This window comes from Geotrypetes seraphini, chromosome 10 (genome assembly GCF_902459505.1).
Source record: "Geotrypetes seraphini chromosome 10, aGeoSer1.1, whole genome shotgun sequence".
Lineage (NCBI taxonomy): Eukaryota > Metazoa > Chordata > Amphibia > Gymnophiona > Dermophiidae > Geotrypetes > Geotrypetes seraphini.
In genome coordinates this window covers 54,433,519-54,457,296 of record NC_047093.1, presented here as the reverse complement: position 1 = coordinate 54,457,296, position 23,778 = coordinate 54,433,519, and the positions used below count along the sequence as shown (strand labels likewise).

Sequence of the window (23,778 nt, the reverse complement as noted above, 5' to 3'; positions counted from 1 at the left end):
AAGAATGTATAACCTGCTTTGTTGACTATTGGGAAGGACAGGAAAAACAGTGAGAAATGATAACAAATAAAATAACAATAGTAGAAACAAAATCAGTACAAATCAAATCTTTGACAGAGATGAAATTCTCGTGAATACATTGTACAACCAACCCATTCTCCCCCCTCCCCCAGCCACCAAATTATTCAAAACAAGTTCAGCTTCCCGCCACTGGAAATAAATACTAGAAAACCCCAATTTAACTTGTGATAGAACAGAGGATATTTGGTAGAAGATCTCAGCTATAATAGTAAGCCTGAAAATGACCTGGTCCATTATGTTACCAGATAAAAAAAAACATTCACTATTAGAAGACAAAAATTTTGCACTGCCCTAAATTGTAAAACACATACAGGCCTGAAATTAAGCTTACACTACAAATAAGTGGGACTTTTAATATTAAAAGTGCAAAAGCCTAAACAATATTTTGAACTGAATGTGTCCTTCAGGTTAACAATGGGGGTAGCCCTATACCACTTCAAATGCACATCAGAATCCTTGTCATAGGATTTTGGACCAACTTCATTCTGTCTAGAAATATTTTGGCAAACCCACCTAAAAAATATCGTGGTAATCAAGTTGACCAAAAATCTTGATGGTGCGAAAAAAGGCCAAATCTGCCCTCCTGAGCATTACTCTCTTTTGCACTTTTAACTACCAAAACTACTTGTGGTTGTATAGTAGGCACAAACTTTTGACTGCTAGCTGAATGGTAAGTAATACCCCCTCCTTCTTCACACATACTAAATGCAGGCAAACTGCTGAACAGAAGATAGTACGCCTCAGGAAACCAGAGGGAGACTATGCAAAAACAGACTCGGAAAAAGCCCAACTGTTAAATGAATACTTCTGCTCAGTCTTCACCCGCGAGGCGCCGGGACTTGGTCCTCAGCTGCAGACAAGGGTTGACTCAGCTGATCCGTTTAGTAATTTCGAGTTTACGCCCAGCAGTGTCTACTGCAAGCTGTCAAAGCTCAAGGTTAACAAGGCAATGGGGCCTGACAACCTACACCCCAGGGTGCTCAGGGAGTTGTGTGATGTCTTGGCGGAACCACTATCCGCGCTCTTCAATCTCTCCCTTAGTACAGGTAACGTCCGTTGGACTGGAAAATGGCTAACGTCATTCCACTTCATAAGAAAGGCTCCAAGATGGAGACAGCAAACTACAGACCGGTGAGTCTCACATCAATAGTGAGCAAACTAATGGAAACTCTAATCAAACGCCAATTGGATACGATCATGAACGAGGAGAATCTACGGGATCCCCGTCAACATGGATTTACTAAGGGGAGATCCTGCCAATCCAACCTGATCGGCTTCTTTGACTGGGTGACGAGAAAGCTGGATGTTGGGGAGTCCCTGGACATCGTATACCTGGACTTCAGCAAAGCATTCGATAGCATACCACACCGCAGGTTGCTGAGCAAGATGAGTTCTATAGGATTGGGCGACACGTTGACGAAATGGATTGGGAACTGGCTCGAGGGTAGGCTTCAGAGGGTAGTGGTGAATGGCACCCCCTCCGAAACGACGGAGGTGATCAGTGGAGTGCCACTGGGCTCCGTCCTGGGCCCAATCCTGTTCAACATCTACATAAGAGACTTGGCAGAAGGGCTCTGAGGTAAAATAACATTATTCGCTGATGACGCCAAACTAAGCAATGTAGTGGCCAAGAGTACAACAGACAAAAATTCAATGCCCGACAACATGATGCACGACCTACTACTGAGCGCTGGTCTAGGTCCTGGCAACTCAGTTTCAATGCCAAAAAATGCAAAGTCATGCACCTGGGCAGCCAAAATCCATGCAAGACTTACACCCTAAATGGCGAGATCCTAACAAGAACTGAAGCAGAACGTGACCTAGGGGTGATCGTCAGTGAGGACATGAAGGCTGCCAATCAAGTGGAGCAAGCTTCCTCCAAAGCAAGGCAAATCATAGGTTGCATACGCAGGAGTTTCGTCAGCCATAAGCCTGAAGTCATTATGCCATTGTATAGATCCATGGTGAGACCACACCTGGAGTACTGTGTGCAATTTTGGAGGCCGCATTACCGAAAAGATGTGCTGAGACTAGAGTCGGTCCAGAGAATGGCCACCCGGATGATCGCGGGTCTCAAGGATCTCCCATACGAGGAAAGGCTGGATAAGTTACAGCTCTACTCACTCGAGGAACGCAGAGAGAGGGGAGACATGATCGAGACGTTCAAGTATCTCACGGGTCGCATCGAAGTGGAAGAAGATATCTTCCTTCTCAAGGGTCCCACGGCAACCAGAGGGCACCCGTGGAAAATCAGGGGAGGAAAACTGCACAGTGACACCAGGAAATTCTTTTTCACTGAAAGAGTGGTTGACCGCTGGAATAATCTTCCACTTCAGGTCACTGAGGCCAGCAGCGTGCCTGATTTTAAGGCCAAATGGGATAGACACGTGGGATCTATTCACTGAGTTAGGTGGGGAAGGGTTATTGCGGTGGGCAGACTAGATGGGCCGTGGCCCTTATCTGCCATCTATTTCTATGTTTCTATGTTTCTAAGAGACGCAGAGACCCATAAATATATTCAGTTTAAGTCTATTTCTGTTCATCTAGTTCTATATGAAACAAAGTTATCCTTCAGAATGCTCAACAAACACAGCCCACATTGTGATTCCAAGGTAATAAAACTTGGGTGTCCTCTCTGTAAAGTATGTTTTCAATCCCAAGCTCCTGATAAGAACTCCCAGAGGTTGAAAGTAGACATGGAATAAAAGAGAGGAAAGCAGCAGCCATGTGGGAGACTCGAGGAAAGGAATAAGGTAAATCGTTCTTTATCCATTACTATGGTTTGACTCCTCTCCAGCAGAAAAGATTTGATCCATTCTGCAAAAAACTGCACAACCCCATCCTCACAGGAACTCAATTTCTTCGTTCCGTCCCCACAAGTTTTTTGCTGTCCCTGTCCCATTCCTGTAAGCTCTGCCTGAACTGCACAAGCCTTGAACACTTATAATTTTAAAATGTTTGAGGTTTGTGTAGATGAGGACAGAACTTGAAGAAATTGGGCAAGGACAGTAAAAGAACTTGCCAGTACGGGATGGGAAAAAGAGTTCCCACAAGGATAGGGAAAAATTTGTCCCCTTGTCATTCTCTACTCTTGATATCAACCTTCATCATTATCAACTGACCAGGACTGACATCATCGCAGGATTTTTTCTCGACATCCTCACTATCATCATATTCCCCAGAACAAGAAGCGTTCATCTCCATCTTCTCCTTCTTATAGATAATCTCCTGGAGTTGGGGATGTCAATTCAGATCTCTCTTTTCATACTGATACTGGTCTTGAACCCACGTTGTCTGCTCCAAAGTCTTATGGCATCCCATCAGATCCATCTCATCCACCACCAAGGCACAGATCACCTCCTGAAGGACTGTCTTTTACCAACTTTATCAGGCAGATGGGGGAAAGTTTTGCAGACACTGAACCGAGAGCAGAGCACTTTAAAGCCTTGGATTTTGATGAACCTCCTAAAGAGCTCCTCAAATTGCCTCTTCACACTTTACTTAAGGGAGCTATGTTTAAGAATTGGGAAACTCCTATCACACTTCCCATAGCTCCTAGAAAAATTGACTCTTTGTACAGAATATAATCGTGCTCGGGCTTTGATAAACCACAGTTGCAGCACCAGTCTTTGCTGGTTGAATCCACTCTTTAAAAAATCCTCCAGCACATGAGTCTATGCTAGTTCGCCACCAGGCCATGAAGGTTGCACCACAGATAAGTTTGGGCACCGCCTTTACCAGAACTCTAGGTTAACTAGCAGAGTTCTAAACTATAATTTCTTTATGTCCTTATATTTTAAACAACTCTAAAAGAGACTGATTTTGAACAATATATTCCACCGGATCGTCTTCCAGAGTTTCAATAAACTACTCATAGCCTCCTTCAGACTAAAAAATTCATGGCTAGATCAGCATTTGATGTGACTTCTAGAGCTTCGGCAATATCTATTGCCATGAGATGTCTCACATGGCTTCGGGTCTCTGACCTTGACATAAGTGTTCAAGATCACTTAGTCAACATTCCTTTTCTAAAAAAAGAATTGTTAGGAGACAAAGTCTAGGATGCAACACAAAGACTTACTCAACATGAGCAGAGCTGGGCTACCTTAGTGGGGTCTAAGACTCAACCATCTAAATCTTCCCAGAAACATTTTTATTCTTCTTACAAGAGGCACTATCCAGCAAACTTGTCCTCTTCTAAACCTCCGTCACAGAAGAGACAAAGAACGCAGCAGCCTCAGACTTCTGCTCCACAGAAATCAACTCAGTCTTTTTGACATGCTACTAGAGAGCATAGCCAAAATTCCTCCAATTCAGCCACCTCTCCGACCCATCGGAGGCCGTTTTCTTTTATCATTGGTGGACTCATTACCACAGATGCTTGGGTCCTCAAAGTCATACAGGAGGGATACATTTCATCACCATTCCTCCAAACAACCCTCCTGGAGAATCCTCTTTCACATCTCAACAGGCATCCCTTCTTCTTCAGGAAATCGAAGCTTTTCTTCAACTAAATGCCATAGAGTCAGTACTCCCATCCCAGAAATCAGGGGTTCTACTCCAAGTATTTCTTAATTCCAAAGAAGATGGGAGGTCTTTGTCCCATTCTTGACCTCAAAGCTCTCAATAAATATTTAGTCAAAGAAAAGTTTTGCATGCTATCCCTGGGGACTCTATACCTACTTCAAAAATGAAATGATTGGCTGTGCTCAGAGGCCTACACATATATTCCTATACATCTGGACCACAGAAAATTATTTTGTTTTCATGTAGGTCACCATCATCTTCAATACAAAGTTCTGCCATTTGGCCTTGCTTCCTTTCCAAGAGTGTTCACAAAATACCTAGTGGTGATAGCGGCAACCCTTCATACCCACAGGTTTCAAGTGTTTCCTCATTTGAATGATTGGTTGATAAAAGCTACTGCATCTCAAGCAGTCCATTCAGCTACACAGGCGACTATAATTCTTCTGGAGCCTCTAGGATCCAAAGTCATTTATCCAAAGTTTCATCTTCAACCATCTCAAATCTTGGAGTTCATAGGAGCCATGCTCAACACCAATCTTTTGCAAGCTTTCTTGCCCCAACTGAGCCAAAACACCTTGCTTCAACTTTGCAATCATGTATACTCTGCAGAAAATTTCATCATGACAAATAATGCATCTCATGGCATCCACAGTTCATGTAACTCCTTTCAACCAACTTCACCTCAGATCAGTTCAATGGTCTCATCTCAGTGGTCTCAGGCCACGGATCCCTTATCTCAATGCATCAAAGTCTCCTTGCCTCTACATCAATCTCTCCAATGGTGGTTGCAATCAGCAAATCTCTCCAGCGGTTTGCTGTTTCACATCCCTGATGGACACGTCCATGTATGCATGGAGAGCTCACCTAGAGGTCTTCAGACTTAGGGCCTGTGGTATGCTCGAGAGAGGGCATTCCACATCAACCTGTTAGAGCTTTGGGCAATTCGCAATGCCCTGAAAACATTTCAGGATCATCTTGTCAACCAAGTCCTCCTTATCCGAACAGACAATCAAGTTGCAATGTACTATAACAACCAACAAGGGGGAACGGACTCTCTTCTTCTATGTCAAGAAGTCCTTCACATTTGGAACTGGGCAATTTCTCGAAATATAGTTCTCAAGGTGATATATGTGCAAGAGAAGCAGAATGCCCTGGCTAACAAGCTCAGCTTTCAACTCCAAAGTCTTGCACCACATGTTCTCACTTTGGAGGACTCCTCAGATAGACCTGTTTGCGTCTCCCCACAACCACAAGTTACCTCAATTCTGCTCCAGACATCGCCTCTCTCCTCATCACCTGGAAGCAGATGCATTTCTTCTGGATTGGTCACATAAGTTCCTGTATGTGTTTCTGACAATCCTTCTAGTTCTGAAGACAGTAGTCAAACTCAAACAAGAATCAGCCACCATGATTTTCATAGCTCCTCAGTGGCAATGTTTTTTCTCCCTTCTGCTTCAACTGAATGTCAAGAATCCAATTCCATTACAGATCTTTCCATCTCTACTCATTCAGAGTCAAGGTTCTCTTTTACATCCCAATCTGCACCTAACAGCTTGGTACCTCTTGACCTGACTTCAGCAGATTTTAATCTCTCTGGCCCATTGCAAGCCATAATAGTTGCTTCCAGAAAACCACCTACTCAGCAATGTTTTACTTCAGGGTGTACTCTCCATATCCTGGATCCTTCCAAATGCTCTATTTCTTCGGTGTTGGATCACTTTCTCCACTTATCCAACTTTAGACATAAAACCACTTTAGTCAGAGTGCACCTCAGTGTTATTAGTGCTTTCCATGGTCCTTTCAATAATATATCTTTGGCTTCTCATCTGCTGGTTTTCCGGTTTATGAAAGGACTCTTACATTCAAAACGTCCACTAAAACCACCTCCAGTTATTTTGGATCTTAACCAGGCAAAATACAACTGATGAAGCCTCCATTTGAACCTCTTGCAACTACTCATCTTAAGTTACTCACTTGGAAAGTGGTCTTCTTTATCTGTGTCACTTCTTCTTATTGAGTGAGTGAACTTCAAGCATAGTTTGTGACCCACCTTATACATTTTTTCATCATGACAAATTGGTTCTAAGACTCATCCTCCCGAAAGTAGCCATAGAATTTCACCTTAATCAATCCATTCTGCTACCGTTTTTTTTTCCAAAGCCTCATTCTCATCCTGGGGAAACAGCTCTTCACACATTGGACTGTAAACGTGCCTTAGCTTAATATATACAGAGGATTAAGCCACTCAGGTCTTCACCTCAACTGTTCATCTCTTTTGACCCTAACAGACTAGGACTGCCTATAACTAAATTAACTATTTTCACATGGTTAGCAGCCTGCATTTCCTTTTGCTATGCTCAGGCTGGGCTGCAGCTTGAGAAACATGTAACAGCACACAAGGTCTGAGCTATGGCAGCATCAGTGGCTTTTCTGCATTCCACTCTCATTGAAGATATTTGTAAAGCAGCTACTTGGTCCTCAATTCACACTTTTACATCTCACTACTTACTGTCTAGAAACCTATTCTAGACGAGATGGTTGCTTCAGTCAAGACAGAATTTATTTTCTCCCTAAATGCCAACTCTTCCTCCATCCCGTTTCAGTAAGCTAAGGAGTCCCACTGTGAGAATATGCTGTCTTCTTGTCCTAGGATAAAGCACAATTACTTACCATAACAGGTGTTATCCAGGGACAGCAGACAGATATTCTCACATCAGTCCCACCTCCCGTGGTTGGCTTCTTAGCTTGCTTACAGAATTAAGGAACTGCGAGTCGACGTCGAGCAGGAAGGCACTTGTGCGTGTGCCATGCTGGCAGTCTCGAGGCTTCGCAAAAGCTTAAAGTGACAGTACACTTTGGCACTGTCCATACTGGGCTCCGTGGATGACATCACCCACATGTGAGAATATCTGTCTGCTGTCCTTGGATAACACCTGTTACGGTAAGTAACTGTGCTATACAGGTGCCACAGTATGGCGGAAGGCTAGTAGCACAGAATGGGGAGAAGGTAGGATGATTCTGAATTACACTAATGTGCTCCATATGCTGCTTTCTATTATTACTCTTATGATGTATTGGATTACTGCATTATTTTATATATTAAATATTATTTAGAGTTAAACCTTTGCTCAAGAAAGATGGTATATGAGTGGCAACTGAAGTTCTCGGCCCAACCAACGAAGGGCAGTCTCCATCGAGGGCTATACACTTAGGCCTCCTGTTACAAAACTGTGATAGCAGTTTCTAACACGGGGAGCTGCGCTGAATGGCCCGCGCTGCTCCCGACACTCATTGAGTTCCTATGAGCGTCAGGAGCAGCACGGGCCATTCAGCGCGGCTCCCCATACTAGAAACTGCTATCTCAGTTTCGTAAAAGAGAGGTTTAGTCCAGTAATTTTCCACTTTTTTCATTCCATATTTTTCTGACGGAACAAAAAAGTGGAAAATCACTGAACTAAGTGTATAATAATCATAATAATAATAACTTTATTTTTGTATCCCACAGTACCTTGCAGTTCAGAGTGGTTCACATCAAGAAAACCTGCGAAATTGCAGTGGAAGTATATCATCATTTTTATATGAAAATACACATCAAAATAGTTAAACATATTTTTCGATTAAATAAGTTTTTAAAGATCGTCTAAATGTTTGATATGAGAGGGAGTTCAAAATCAGATCACTTAAAGTCTTGTTCCATTTACCAGCTTGGAAAGATAGTTTTGTCAAGAAATCTTTAAATATGCATACTTTCAAAGTTGGAAATGAAAACAGAAGAGTTCAATGTGTGCGGCGAGCAGTTACTGGTAGAACAAAATGGTTTAAATGACAAGTAGGTGCAAAACCTAGTAGTGTTTTATAACATAAACAGGCAAATTTGAATTCAATTCTAGCCTCCACCGGTAACCAATGCAATTTTTTATAGTACAGTGTGATATGTTCAGATTTTTTCAAACCAGATTTGTTGGTTGGGCTGAGAATTATTCAGCAGCCCCTAGTACAAGGACAGCATTACATAGCATAATATATTCTGTATGTTTTTAAACACTGAAACTCTGACCTAGTTACAGCTTCTTTTCCAAAGTAATAAAGATAGGAGGTTTCCAAACGAGCTGGAAAATCAGCTGTATTCTGACCTTGTGGTTTTCCACCTGCTTCTCTTGGTATAAAATCAGCATATGTCTTGCTTGGGCCTCAGCCAAGAGCCATCTTCTGTCCTTGCAATGATTTAGTCTGACAGGAAGGATGAAATTAGGAGTGCCAGATCCTGTTTCTTTAATTTCTTTTTGCACTTCTCTTTCTAGACCTGGTTAAGAAGTTACATCAAGCTGTTCCAGGCTCCTTGCCAGCGCTGCGGAAAGTTTTTGCAGGATGGCCTCCCCCCTACATGGAGGGATTTCCGTACACTGGAGGCCTTTCACGACACCTGCAGGCAATAGCAGACTCTGCCAAAGTTTGGTCAGTGCCTTATTCTCTCAGGCCAAGATAATGGATTTACAGTCTGGAGTGGGCAAATCGTATTAATGACTCTCTCCACCAGAGATTGTCTTGTCTTAATGTTGTCACTATACCATGGAAAGGCAGAGAACTATTGAACTTAGCCACCCAAAACCTCCAGACACCATATCACTTTCAGATATTCTTATACATGTTTCTATGGGATTTTTGATTCTTGCAGCTGAAAAGAACCAACTGTTATAAATCGATGCTGATGCATCCACCAGTCAGCCCACTCGATTCTTCTCCATTATGTAGAGAGAGTCTGAGAATATGGAAACCTCACTGCAATGCGGGGATATTGTACCTTGCCTTAATAATTACAGTGGTATGCCAGCCAGTACAGTTGATGCTTTGTCAACAGGTATTTAGATCTTAAGCTTACCATGATTTACCCTTGTATAATATATTATATATAATGGATAGACGTATCTGTTCTTGGGTAAGATTTTTATCTTCACCCCAGTAAAGTGGTGTTCTGTCTCAGTTCTTTGATGAGATTCCTGTTTATTTTGTATGAACATAGTATCAAAAAATAATGCAGCTCCACAGATTGGAAATTACTTGAACTCTCTTTTTTCTCAGTTAAGGTTGTGTATACGTCCCACATCATTTGTCAAGTATTTTTTGGTGAAACCCTATGTAACATCAGATTTCACTCATTAATATTGAGTCACATCATGTCATCTTGCTTTTGTGCTCTTCTTTCATTAATGGTCCAAAGCAAGGGATGATAAAATTAAAACTGTAGATAAGACTTGATGACATAGAAGAACAACGCAATAAAATACAATCTAGCTGTTTAATGAAAACAATAAATACAGTACCATAAAACGTCAATAAAATGACAAATTAGTAACAATAATAAATATACTAGATAATAAACAATGGCAAAACTAGAAATCCATCACCAATGTCACCATAAAATTAATATATTTGATCTTTAAATAACTGTTAAATCGGAGCAGTCATCCGTTTTTCCCCCCGGGACCACTCCCAGGCTCTTGCCTTTCTGGTGTCAGGGGTTTCCTATGAGCAGGTTTAAGGGCTCCTTTTACAAAGGTGCGTTAAGGGCCTTAACGCGCAGAATACCGTCTCCTCTTGAGCAGGCGGTAGTTTTTCGGCTAGCGCACACTATAGCACGCGCTAATCCGGTGCTTGCGCTAAAAACGCTAGTGCACCTTTGTTAAAGGAGCCCTAAGCTCAACCATTGCCTATACAAAATAATTTCACACTCATAGAAAGTAATCTTTAGTCTTCTTTAAGCCAAATCAAGCGTGATATGCAGAGCATATTATGTACCATTCTTATGCTAGTGATCTTGCTGTGTCTGTCTTTTGAAGACTGTTTTGTGAAAGTGTAAACTCAAGTGTCTCTCACTTCCATCCTGGCGGCAAGATGTTCCAAAGGATCTGCACTGGATCTTGGATATAGAACCAGAGCATAAATTAGCACTCAATATATTGGTTTTGTTTTGTAAAATGATGGTCTACTGTGTGTTTATTAATTTAAAGAAAGGTGCTTCGGCTTCTCATCTTTTTCAGCTCATCTGTGTATTGACAGTTTCAAGAATTTAGACTATGGGGCCAGAGGAAAAGAGAGGCTGATGGGACTAGATGAAATGCACCTATGGGCTAAAAGTGGCCTTGAGGCCATAGTTTGCCTTCCTGTGCTTTAAAGTGTGATGGGTTATAGTGCCATAATTATATTGATATTGGCATTAGCCAGCCATATTTCATACACTGTCAAAGTCCCTGAATGATTTTTATTTTTTTACCATTCTATAAACTTTCATTTTATGGGCTTTGTTTTGAATTTTAGAGGATAATTAACAGTATCATTGCAGAAGGTACTGCTGTTGGCTTTTTTTACATCTCATATTGTGTTCATGTAGTGACTGTCAAAGCTTTGGATCAAAAATAAAAGCTGTTTAGCAATATTTTCTTTGCAGGGAATTGATATGTACTTATTAGAGTCAGAACAGACCGCGTGGCTGCTAAACAAAGACATTTAAAAGGGAAAAGACTATATAGGGGGGTAGAGGGAGGGAGCTGCCACTTAAAGTAGTAGAAACAGATGTTTTATTTTAGAAAATCTAAAACAAATAAAGACTTTAGATTTGAATGCAAGCAACCAGGAATTTAGCTGGCAATAGAACTGCATAATTATTTGTAAATGTAGTGCTCAGCTACCGTTCACTTTACATTGAAATATGCACCTTGCCTTCCTATCTACCTTTTAATAACCATCTCTTCTTCTCAAAACAGAAAGGGATAAGAGTGGAGAATTGAAGGAAAGTGGCTCTTTAGGAGGAGCCATACTTGCAATATTGCCCAGGAAGAGCCAGCCCTGGTGGATCATTATGATTTTCCATGGTGATCATTGCTTGTTTTTGATATTATGGAATTTCTTGCACTCAAATAATCCTTTTCTTCTTGGCTAGGATATTTGTACTATTTGTGAGAGTTGGAATATGTTTCACCTTCATTTTTGGTTTTCACATTCAAATTTAGTAAAATATTCTTTCTCCTGTGCCTGTTTTTCTACATTTCCATATCATCAGAAAAAATGGTATGAGATAATAACTGTACCCCAAGTTAAATTTGTGTAAAATATTTTCTGACCTGTAGTCTGCAGTGAATGGATTTCAGTAGATAGCTAAAGGTCAACAAACAAGTAGCAAGTGATACCTTTTTATCGGACTAATCAGTATATCTGCTACTGATTTTGGGGAGCCATGCTTCCCTCATCAGATCAGTCTAGAACAGTGTCTCTCAAACTGTGTACCTTGGTACAGTGGTGTGCCAAGAGAGATTCCAGAATTTTACTTTATTTTTAAAAATTCCTTTCATAAGTCTACACTAGAATAGATGACATGTATGTTGTATACACAAGAGTCTGCCAGTTTTATGAGCATCCTTGTGCGTAAGCAGTATTCTTTGAGATGATTGGTCCTTGAAAACTAATGGCAAGTAATTTTAGTTTTATTTTTTATATAGTGGTTATCCTAACTTGAGCAACAAAAGCAATCAAGGTTTTGTTACTGTTTGAATCTTCTTATCTTTGCGAACTTGGATTTTCAGCTCTAACAAGAACGACTGTAGATGGTGGATGATGAAATGCATATTTTGCCTGTCGGCTTTTAAGCTGTGTTTTGAGTTAATTTGCACTCAGAAACAAGCATATTCATCACATTGATTAGCAATTCTATTCTATGTACTTTAGTTTTACCATTATTACAATTATCATACATAACTTAAAGAACCTTAAATAAATAACTCTCAAATTTAATTTTCTGTTGGTTTTCCAATTTTATAATTTCAATTATAATGTGCTGTGAAAAACATTTGCGTGCCACAAAAAAAAAATAATAATAATAACTTTATTTTTATATACCTCAATACCAAAACAGTTCTAAGCAGTTTACAATAGGAAAGGAACTGACAACCAGTGAAATATAGTCAGTCAATACAGGCAATAAAAGAGATGCAAGAAATGCATTATGAGGTAACAAATTTGTCAAATAGATAAGTCTTTACAGATTTTCTAAAGGATTGGTAGGAGAAGGCTTTTGATACCATTTCACTTAACCAAGCATTCATTTTCCCAGCTTGGGGAATGAGAGTGTTCTATTTTATTTATTTAATTATTTATATTAAACATATCATACAATTCTATTCGGATTACAAATTATTCAAGTACTCAAGCATTTTTCCCTATCTGTCCCGGCGGGTTCACACTCCATTTGCTCCATTTAGGGCTCCTTTTACAAAGGTGCGTTAGGGCCTTAACGCGCGGAATAGCGCGCGCTAGCTGCTACCACCTCCTTTTAAGCAGGCGGTAGTTTTTCATCTAGCGCGCGCTAATCTGGTGTGTGCGCTAAAAACGGTAGCGCACCTTTGTAAAAGGAGCCCTTAGTGTGCCAGAGCTAAAAAAAGTTTGAGACACTAGTCGAATATCTGGCTGAAATCATTTATTCTTTAAATGCTTTTGGGAGGATAGAGGGACATATTTTCTGTGAAGAGAAGAAATTATCTGATTTTTAAATATCAATAGCCTCCAGTTTTCGTATGGTTCTACTACTGTGAAAAAGGGTGCTTAATTCAGTGTTTTTCAACCGCTGTTCCGCGGCACACTAGTGTGCCGTGAGATGTTGCCTGGTGTGCCGCAGGGCCGCCATCAGGGCAGTACTACCAGTCCTGCATTCAGGGGCCCGGAGCTGACAGGGGGCCCGAGGCAGGGGCGCCAGTAGCTCGCCAAGGCAAAGTGAGTCGATCACCCAGGACTCACTTTGTCTTGGCGATCTAATCTATCGAGCCGATAAGTCTTCTTCTCCCCGACGTCAATTCTGCAGTCGGAGAGGAAGTTCGGGCCAGCCAATCGCTGCCTGGCTGGGCGGAACTTCCTCTCTGATTGCAGAATTGACGTCAGGGAGAGCATGCGTCGGCGTCGGCTTTGGGGCCTGTTATCCATTGGTGGGTCCTGTTCCCCGATGGCAGCGGCAGTGGCAGTGGCTTGGGGAACGGCAGGGAGAAAGAAAGAAAGGGGGCAGGCAGGGAAGCAGAAGGAAAGAAGAGAAACAGAAAAAAAGAAAGAAAGGTCAGGGAGAGAGGAAGAAAAAGTTGGGGGAGGGAATGAGGTGTGGAGGAGAGAAAGCATACAGGCTGATAGAGGATTGGATGCACAGTCAGAAGAAGAAAGTGCAACCAGAAATCACCAGACAAGGTAGGAAAAATGATTTTATTTTAAATTTAGCAAAGTGCAGGCAGTATTACCACAGTTTTCAAAGGAATTTGCCCAAATAACTTAATAGTTAACTGGGTAAATTCCCAGAGATGAAAACTTCCCTTCACTTACTATGCACAGTTCTGAATTTATATCTGCTGTCTATATTTTACAATATGGTCACCTTTTACTAAACCGCAATAGTGGTTTTTAGCGCAGGGAGCCTATGAGCGTCAAGAGCAGCGCTGGGCATTCAGCGCAGCTCCCTGCACTAAAAACTGCTATTGTGGTTTAATAAAAAGGATGGAGGGTATATTTGTCTATTTTTGTATGCTATAAAAACCAAATACAGAGAGAGACTGAGAGCTGTTGACGAAGAGCTACGTGTGTGTCTTTCTTCGATTCCAGCCAGAATATCAGCTTTGTGTTCAGCCAAACAGGCCCAGGTTTCGCACTGAATAAAGTATTTTATAATTTTTCACTATTCTGTTTACTTAATATTTCATAATAAAGTAATTATAAAATACTTTCTTTGTGTTTATTTGATTCCTATTCAAGAGAATTACTTTATATATAGTCAATATAGGCACAGAGTTAAATTTTTTAACATTTTCTAATGGTGGTGTGCCTCGTGATTTTTTTTCATGAAACAAGTGTGCCTTTGCCCAAAAAAGGTTGAAAATCACTGGCTTAATTAACATCTTGCTGCAAGCTTGCACAGAATCCACACACCAGTTGAATGGGCAATTAAATTGTATGATGACATTGTTCTGAGTTTGAAAAGCAGGCAACGGTATTAATGCTCTCTTGTGGAATTAAGTTTGAGGGAAAGAGCCAATCAACATATCTGAGAGAGGAGTTCAAATATGGGTACCCAACTCAAAAGGTGAGGACTAGTTGATTTTACTGGTGTTGCTGCTGACATCTACAGACCAGAAAAGAGAATTGCTGCCTTTTTTGGTGATGCTGATTCCCCTGGAGCAGAACAGCATTTTATGGCTACTGTAGCATACTATTTTTATTCCTATTGTGTTTTATTTTTATGTGATATTTTAAAGTGAGAAAACAATATAAGCACACTAACATTCAAGGTAACAACCATCACACAAATTTTAAATCATCTTCTGGTTGGCTACTTTCCATCTGCCTTCCTATGACTCAATTAAAAGCCTGAAGAGGGAAGAAATGGGCTCAGATTCATCTCCATTTTTATGTCATGTGAGAAGAAGTTCTATAGTATAGGCTTTGCCACAGCAAATGCACAATTGCACATTTCAAATAGAAGACAGACAGAAGAGATAGAGTAGTCTAGTGGTTAGAGCAGCAGGCTAGCAATCAGGGAACCCAGGGTACAGTTCTTAATGCCTTGTGACCTTGGGTAAGTCACTTAACCTTCAATTGCCTCAGGTACAAAATTTAGATTGTAAGTCCTCTAGGGATAGGGAAATACCCACTGCACCTGAATATTAACTTGTCTTGAGCTACTATGCATAAAAGGCATAAGCGAAATCTAAAATAATTTCACATGACGTAAAATACTAAGGCCTATAAAGCTTAAGAACAATGCTAATACAGCTCATGAATTCACTGTTGAGTGTTTTAAAACTGGCAAAATTTATTCAAAATGGGAAGAACTGCTGAGCATGTGTTGCTGTATTCTGGACAATCTATAATGCTTCTAATGTTGAAGCAGATATACCCAAATATAACTCATTACAGTAATCAAGGCTTGTAATGTGGTCCAGAAATCCTCAGCAGCCAAATGTTTGCTACACAAGTTTCAACAAAGCTGCTTTTACTATTAATTTATTCTGAGTTTGAAGTGAATAAAAAATCTGGATCATCCCTTTAAAAAAGGACAGGGTTATCAGTATTCTGACACCTACTCAAAATGATTAAATCATTTGTGTTCAGATTTAGCACAAGTTAATTCTCAAACATCCATTGTTTAATAGCACTCAAGCAGTGGTTTTACAGTCTTCAGGGCAATATCCCAAGAAAATAAGGTGGTTTTCATTTACGATTTATTAAGTGAGCTTGATTTGTTATGTGTTAAAGAATCCTGGTTTCTAAAATCTGATTTAGATCTTATTAGACAATGTTGTCCACCTGGTTTTGGTTGGGAATACGCATGTCAGAAAGGGAAAAGGGGAGGAGGTGTTGTGATATTTTCAAACTGAACCTTGGGTTTAAGATGATTGATAAAATGGTGTGTGAATTGGGTGAATGTGTTGTGGTTAAGAATGAATGTTATACGGTTTGTTTAATTTATCTCCCGCCAAGGGTAGCTGCTAATCATGGATTCCCATTTCTGGATTTTTTTAATGGGTTTAAATATTGATCTTAATAAACTTTGGGCTCCTTATACGAAGGCGTGTTAGGGCCTTCACGTGCGGAATAGCGCACGCTAGCCGCTACCGCCTCCTCTTAAGCAGGCGGTAGTTTTTCGGCTAGCATGCGCTAATCCGGTGCATGCGCTAAAAACTCTAGCGCACTTTCATAAAATGAGCCCTTTGTATTTTAGGAGATTTTAATATTCCTATTAATCTTCAGGAAATCGAAGAGTCTGAGCAAGATCTTGTTGTTTTTGTGACCCTTTCAGTATTAATGTTAGAACAGGTGGTAAAAAAAGGCACCCATCAGGCAGGTCATGTATTGGACTTAATCATTATATCATCAGAATGTATAGAGCTGCTTGAAAATAATTTGACAGTTCAGCAGTTAGCTTGGTCTGACCACAAGTTGATTTCTTTTGTGTTCAGTCCAATCTACAAGCAACCAGAGAAGAAAGAGAGATGTACAATAAAACCACAATTCGAAGTAAAAGATCTAGAAAGGGAATGGTTGTCTTGTGTAAAAATGGATGAAATTATACAGTAGACATGATGGTATCTAATTGGCATGAGAGTTTAACTAATGCATTGAATGTTGTTGCGCCAGAAAAGACAATTGTGTTGAAAGGACAGCATAAATCTTCCCCATGGAGATCGAAGTGATATCACAGATAAGGAGTAAGGTTAGGAAGGCAGAACGATTATGGCGTAGGACGAATGACACTGATGACTATGATAGTTTTAAATTGCATCTCTTTGTGAGAATGAACGAAATTGATATTACGGTATAGGGAATGGGTTGTTCAAACTTTGAATAGGCCAAAAAAATTATTCAACACAGTTAGCTATTTGATAAATGGATTTGATAGTGCTGTTGAAAATTGTGATCTAGATGTGGAAAAATACACGCAGTTCTTGGTAGACAAAATGGGAGGAGAAGAAGGATCCTCTTTGGACTTTGACTTCGATTTTGGAGAAAATAAGGAGGAGCTACTATGGTCTCATTTTGAGAAAGTGAATGAAAAGGATGTTTGTAAAGTTATTCGTGAGTGTACACCAACCTGTGCAATACAAGACCTGTACTCTTCAACTGTTATTAGACAGATGGCTGAGAAACTGGTGCTAGTAATTACTAAAATAGCTAATAAATCATTACAAGATGGTATTTTTCTAGCTGTTTGCAAAAAAAATCTACTGTTAGACCAGTTTTGAAACGAAAATGTTTAGATATGAGTGTCATGAAAAATTATAGACCAACCTCCATTGTACCGTTTATAGGTAAGGTCTTAGAAAAAATTGTTCTCTCTCAATTAGATAGTTTTGTACAGAACAGTGATTGTTTGGATTGTAATCAATTCGGCTTCCATAAAGCACATAGTGTAGAACTACTGTTGGTTTCCTTACTAGACACGTTATGATTAGGGATAGACCAACATGCAACTTTTTGTCTAGTATCATTGGATATATCAGGAGCATTTGATCCAGTAAATCTCCATAGATTGTTGTTGAGATTGCTGAATCTTGGAATGAACGATGTTGTCCTTAAATGGTTCAATACATATCTCACTGGATGTTCATTTCAAGTGCGTAGTGGATGTAGGATTTCAGGTGAACATTTACTCAAGGATAAGCACTTTCTGCACTATTTAATATCTATATGGCTGAAATAGGCCAATTATTTCAATCCTTGGGAATTGAATATCGAATTTATGCAGATGATATTATATTCTTCTTTCCGGTGTGTGGGTGGGGAAAGGATCTAGAAAGGTTACTAAGTAGTTATGTGAGTAAGATTGTCGAGTGGATTGAAGAACAGGGTCTGAAACTGAATGTGGATAAGACTGAGATTATGTTTGTGGGGAAACCTGGTCCTAAATGGCCCAAGGAATTAAAGGTTATTGATGATGTTCTTCCAGTGAGTGAGTCAATCACAGTTCTAGGCCTCTCAATGAATTTACAAGTTGCAAGAACTGTACAAGCACGCTTTGCGCAAATACACTTATTGCAACGTGTAAAGCCAATGTTGTCTCCTTACGATTTCCACACAGTAGACCAGGCAATGGTATTATCTAGACTTGACTATTGCAATGTCCTGTATCTTAGAATAAGACAAGATATAGAGCATTGCAAGTTGCCCGGCACCGGCACGTGCAGGCATTGCAAGTTGTGCAGAATGCAGCAGCAAGATTGATAACAGGCGTATCTAAATACGATCATATCTCGCCCTATCTCCAACAATTGCATTGGCTGCCTGTTGTTTTTAGATCTCAATATAAAGCAATAATGATTTGCCATCAGTTCTTGTATGGAAACATACCTGAATTGTTTAAAAGTAAGATGTCATTTACCATCTAGGTCTCTGCATTTTGAGAACTCAGCATTATTAAAAACAAATGCTAATCCAAAATATGCTGAGACCAGTAAAATGGTCTTTTGCTGTGCAGGGGTCAAATTGTGGAACTCACTTGTCGGTCAATTACGAAAATGTTATGACATGGGTAATTTCAGAAAACTATTAAAAACGCAGCTATTTGTTAATGCATTTTTCTAGGATCTTTGCGATTGTTCTTCTGATGGGCATTTTACGTGATTTTCCAATGATTAGAAACATAGAAACATAGAAATAGACGGCAGATAAGGGCCACAGCCCATCTAGTCTGCCCATCCCAATGACCGGAACAAAAAATTGGCTGTTTGCATGAAGCCTATACTGCATACCAAGAGGAGTTACAGTCGGAAGATAATAATAATAACTGGAGAACTGTGGCATGTTTGGCTCTGAAGGTAGAAGAAGCAGCTGTGGACAGGAAGAACATGAGTTGCCATACTGGGACAGACTGAAGGCAAAATGGGACAATTTATCGTGGCCGTTTCATCGTGGAACATTTCATCACAGCTGCGATGAAACAGCTGCAATTAATTATCCTCTCCATGATGGCAGCAATGAATCTTTCCTTCTCCTCCTCCGCCATCAGTGCTTCTCTTCGCACTGTTGCTTCTCTTCTCCAACCTTCCCCCTCCCCGGCAGATGCCTCTCCACCCCCACTCCAACCCTGTCGGTGCCTCTCCTCCTTCCCTCTAGGCCACAAGTACCTGGCAAGATCCCAAAAATGTAAGGCAAATTTTATAAGTATACTATCCTAGGATGGGCAGATTAGATGTGCCATTTGGTCTTTATCTGCCATCATGTTTCTATGTTAATAATGGCTTTTCTAGTGCAATAGGCACATCATTCTGGAACACTTGGGTTTTGTATCTCTGGTCGCAAGATCCTGTGTAAAGAGCCTCATTTACATTTTTCTGCTCTGCCTCCCATCCCTCTGGGCTCTCCTGTAATAGCTCAGTCTTATTCTCTACACACAAGATGGTAGGAGCCAGTCTGTTCTGCTTGTGTTTATTTTAAATTTAATTTCATATTTCTTTCATCCAGTCATGAGGTTTTTCAGTGCTGCAGAGGCTTTCACTTTAGGGACATATCTGGCTGCAAGAGAACACAGACTCTGAGGACAGTACTGTAGCCTGCTGGGTGTAGGGCACCTGCTTGGTCAGCCTGCATTAACAGTCTGAGAGCTCAGGGACTGTTCCCTTGAGAGCATGACTTGCTCCAGGTTTTGTCCTTAAGAGATAATTTTAAGCCAAAGTGTTGGGGTTGAAGGCGACAGCAGCTTCATCATATGTCAAACAGGCTTGCTATTCAAAGTTATGTCTGCTCCGGTAGCAGATATCGATGCAGATCCCCAATTTCTTATGTCAAGAGCGGATTATGTGGCAGACTAGTCTTTAAGCCCGTTACATTAATGGGTGCTAGAATAGATGTGTCTGTGTTTCTTTATCTCTCTCTCCTTGGCTGCTGTCTGTATCCTTCTGTCTCCCCCCCCCCCCCCCCGAGCAAAGCTGTCTGCCCCCAACATACACCTCCCCTCAAAGCAGCCCCCTTTCCCTCTCCCTATCTGTCTCTCCAAGGCCCTCTTCTGTCTTCCCCCCCAGAGCAAAACTGTTTGCCCTAAGCACACCCCTCCACCCAAAGCAGCCCCCTTTCCCTCTCCCTGTCTGTCCATGGCCCCTTCTGTCTTCCCCCCAGAGCAAAGCTGTCTGTCCCCAACACACCTCCCACCCAAAGCAGCCCCCTTTCCCTCTCCCTATCTCTCCATGGCCCCTTCTGTCTCCCCCCAGCACACCCCTCCCTCAAAGCAGCCCCCTTTCCCTCTCCCTGTCTCTCCATGGCCCCTTCTGTCTGCCCCAGAGCAAAACTGTCTGTCCCCAGCACACCTCCCCCCCAAAGCAGCCTCTTTTCCCTCTCCCTATCTATCCATGGCCCCTTCTGTCTCCCCCCAGCACACCCTTCCCCCAAAGCAGTCCCCTTTCCTTCTCCCTGTCTCTCCATGGCCCCTTCTGTCTTCCCCCCAGAGTAACTTTCCCCAGCACATCTCCCCCCCCAAAGCAGCCCCCTTTCCCTCTCCCTATCTCTCCATGGCCCCTTCTGTTTCCCCCAGCACACCCCTCCCCCCAAAGCAGCCCCCTTTCCCTTTCCCTCTGGCCCCCTGAATTAATCCCCCTGCTTACCCTCCCTCCATCCTGGCGTCTTCTGGCCTGCTCCTCTTCAAAGCAGACCGCGATCGTGGTGGCCGGCCCCAGCGAACTTCGCAGGCCGCTCCCCAACCCGGAAGCACGCTCCCCCCCACCCCCCCGATGCGATCCCGTGCCACCGAGGCCGGAAAGCAGCCCGCAAGGCCCGCCAAAGCAGGCCACGATCGCAGGCTGCCCCGAAGAGGAGGATCAGCAGCAGCAGTGGTGAGCGAGGGCGGGAGGGAGGTTCCAGCTTGCTTCAGGTTGGTGAGGTGAGGGCGGAAGGTGTGTTGAGCTTGCTTCGGGTTGGTGAGGGCGGGAGGAGGGGAGTGGCCAGAGTGATCACTGGCCGGATTCTAAAATGGAACACGGCCACGGATCACACACCACAGCGGCAGTAATCACGCTTTTTTAAAAGCGCATGCGCTGCTAACCTTTTATTATATAGGATGCTCTGTACAATCTATTCAAGGTCCTGAGCAAGATTTCTAAAAGTGCTATTTCTGCCCATAGAATGCTCCGGATCAGACAGTGGGAGGGAGATTCATTCTCGAAAGCTACTCTGAACAAATTGCCATTTAAAGGTCAAGTGTTCTTTTATAAAGGGCTGGACGATCTAATGGCGAAAATCAAAGTTTTTACCTGACAGCAGACCAAGGACCCCTAGGGAGTCAGGTTGAACTAATTTTTATGGCTCTTGGCACTTTCACCAGTACGTGGGAGAACCTTCAGTCCAAGAGATTTGGGGGTGCTAAGCATCCACAGTCCTCCAGATCTCGCCACATAGCAGCCCCCAAGAAATAGTTCTGATGCCAGGTCAGGAGCTGTACCTGCAAGGATAGGAAAGAGGTTATCAGCTTACTGAGAGGCATGGGCAAAGATCACATCAGACCACTAGGTATTGGAAATTATTCAGGAGGAGTACAAGCTCGAGTTCTTTCGTCTCCTTCCTTACCTCTTTCTCCAGTGGGGAAGCCAGAGAAGATGGTCCAAGCCAGAGAAGATGGCCACAGTAAAAAGGCTATTAAATCTATTAGCCATAGATGCCATCCTGGATGAAGAATCGGGCTTAGGCAGATATTCCATATACTTTATCGTACCCAAAGAAGACAACCGTAAAGTGGTTTAAGTCATATTTTTCTGACAGGACATATCAGGTCAGCACTCTGAGCTCCTCTTCAGAACCATATTCATAGACCTTTGGTGTCTCCCAAGGTTCCATTTTGTCTCCAGTGGTGTTCAACCTTTTTCTGGCTCCTCAATCCATCGGTTTCACCATTTTTGCTTATGCCGACGATATCCAATTACTTCACCCTATTCAGACGCAAAACAAGAACAATATTCAGGAAATCAACCTTAATCAGTGATTGGCTCTATGAGAACTTCTTTCTCTCAATATTAGCAAATCCAAGATTTTGCTATTTCCAACAAGTGAAAATGAGTCCCTATTATCCCCTATTTGTATTAATTCTACACCCATCCAATCTGTAACATCAATCAAGCTCTTAGGAGTGATTCTTGATGATAAGCTATCTTTCAGCAAGTCAGTTCTGTGGTTCAAAAATGCTTTCTCAAACTCAAAATGATTTGTTCTCTTTCGTTTCTATTGGATCACAACTCTCTTAATGTCCTCATCCACTCGCTGGTCATCTCACACTTGGATTATTGTAATTCACTCTTATCATGGAATCACACAAAAAGAAATCAGGAAGCTTCAGATCATTTTTACTGTCATGGTTTGTATTATCTTCAAGGCAAAAAATTACGACCACGTTACTCCTCTTCTGAAAAATGCACATTGGTTGCCTATCACCCACAGGATCACATTCAAAAATTCTCCTTACCTTTAAAGTTAAAGAAGATAACTTATCGGCTTTCATAGATAGACTGTTAATTCCATACACAACTTCCAGGGTTCTTCAATCATCCCAACAAAATCTTATGGTAACTCCTTCCATCCACCAGATTGTTTACGATACGACCCGTAGAGCAATTTTCTCAGTAATAGCCCCACACTCCCTCCCTTCGAATATGAGGCAGGAAACCAATACAGCTAAATTCAAAGCAAGCCTAAAAACCTTTCTTTATGGGGTATAAATCAGAATTTTTAATCATTTTATTCCCACCGCCTTTTGTGCTTTCCCATCCCCATTCTTTTTTTTTATTTTATGAGATGATGTAACCCTTGCTGTTCTCCTTTTGTATCATATGCCGTCCCCCTTGTTGCATTTATTATTCATATTTGCTCTCCCTATTTTAAATAATTATTTAAGTGATGTTTTTATGTAAACTGCTTAGGAATTTTTAAGCGGTATATCAAACCAAAATAAACTTGAACTCAGAAGACTGGAGGCTGATCCTGGATCTGAAATCGGTCAGTGCGGCTCTCAAGATACCACATTTTTGCTTAGAAACGGTAAGGTCGATCATTGCTTCCCTAACATCAGGGAAATTTATTGTCTCATTGGACTTGACAGAGACCTATCTGCATATCCTCATTTTCCCAGATCACAGGAAATTCTTGAGGTTCCACATTTTGGAGCACCACTTCCAATTCTCGGCTCTTCCTTTTGAACTGGTCAAGGCATCACACACCTTCACCAAGGTGATGGTTGTAATAGCAGCACACCTCTACAAGGAGGGGATACAAGTGCATCCTTAACTGGACGAATGGCTTATTTGAGCTCATTCCAAATCTAAGGGAAGAACAGCAGAGGAATGCGTGGTCCAGCTGCTGCAGTACCTGGGCTGGGTCATTAACTAAGAAAGCCACCTAAAGCCAACACAGTATCTGGGAGTCCTTTTCAACACAAAGGACAACAAAGTTTTCTCCCCAAAGACCAGAAAGCAAAGCTCACGAATAAGTTCGGGACAGGCCAGCACCAATGGCTTGGCATTATTTGCAAGTGCTTGGGTCAATGGTAGCAGCGATAAACGATAAATGTGGTCCCCCAGATTTACGCCCTCTCTAGGATGTGCTCATCCTGCTGGTCACCACAAATGGATACATTGCAGATGCCCTTATCTTGGACAATAGAGGCACGTCATAGTC

At 41.6% G+C, this 23,778-nt stretch overlaps 1 protein-coding gene across 1 annotated transcript in view; it reads left to right on the top strand.

The window, feature by feature from the left end:
* The window catches only part of MED27 (mediator complex subunit 27), a 426,900-nt gene extending 414,537 nt beyond the window's left edge, over window positions 1-12,363 (top strand). Inside the window, exon 8 of the mRNA XM_033961506.1 lies at window positions 8,910-12,363. Coding sequence (XP_033817397.1) covers window positions 8,910-9,044 — 135 coding nt within the window. The 3' untranslated portion in view covers window positions 9,045-12,363. The remainder of the gene's footprint in view (window positions 1-8,909) is intronic.
* The last annotated feature ends 11,415 nt before the right edge of the window (window positions 12,364-23,778 follow it).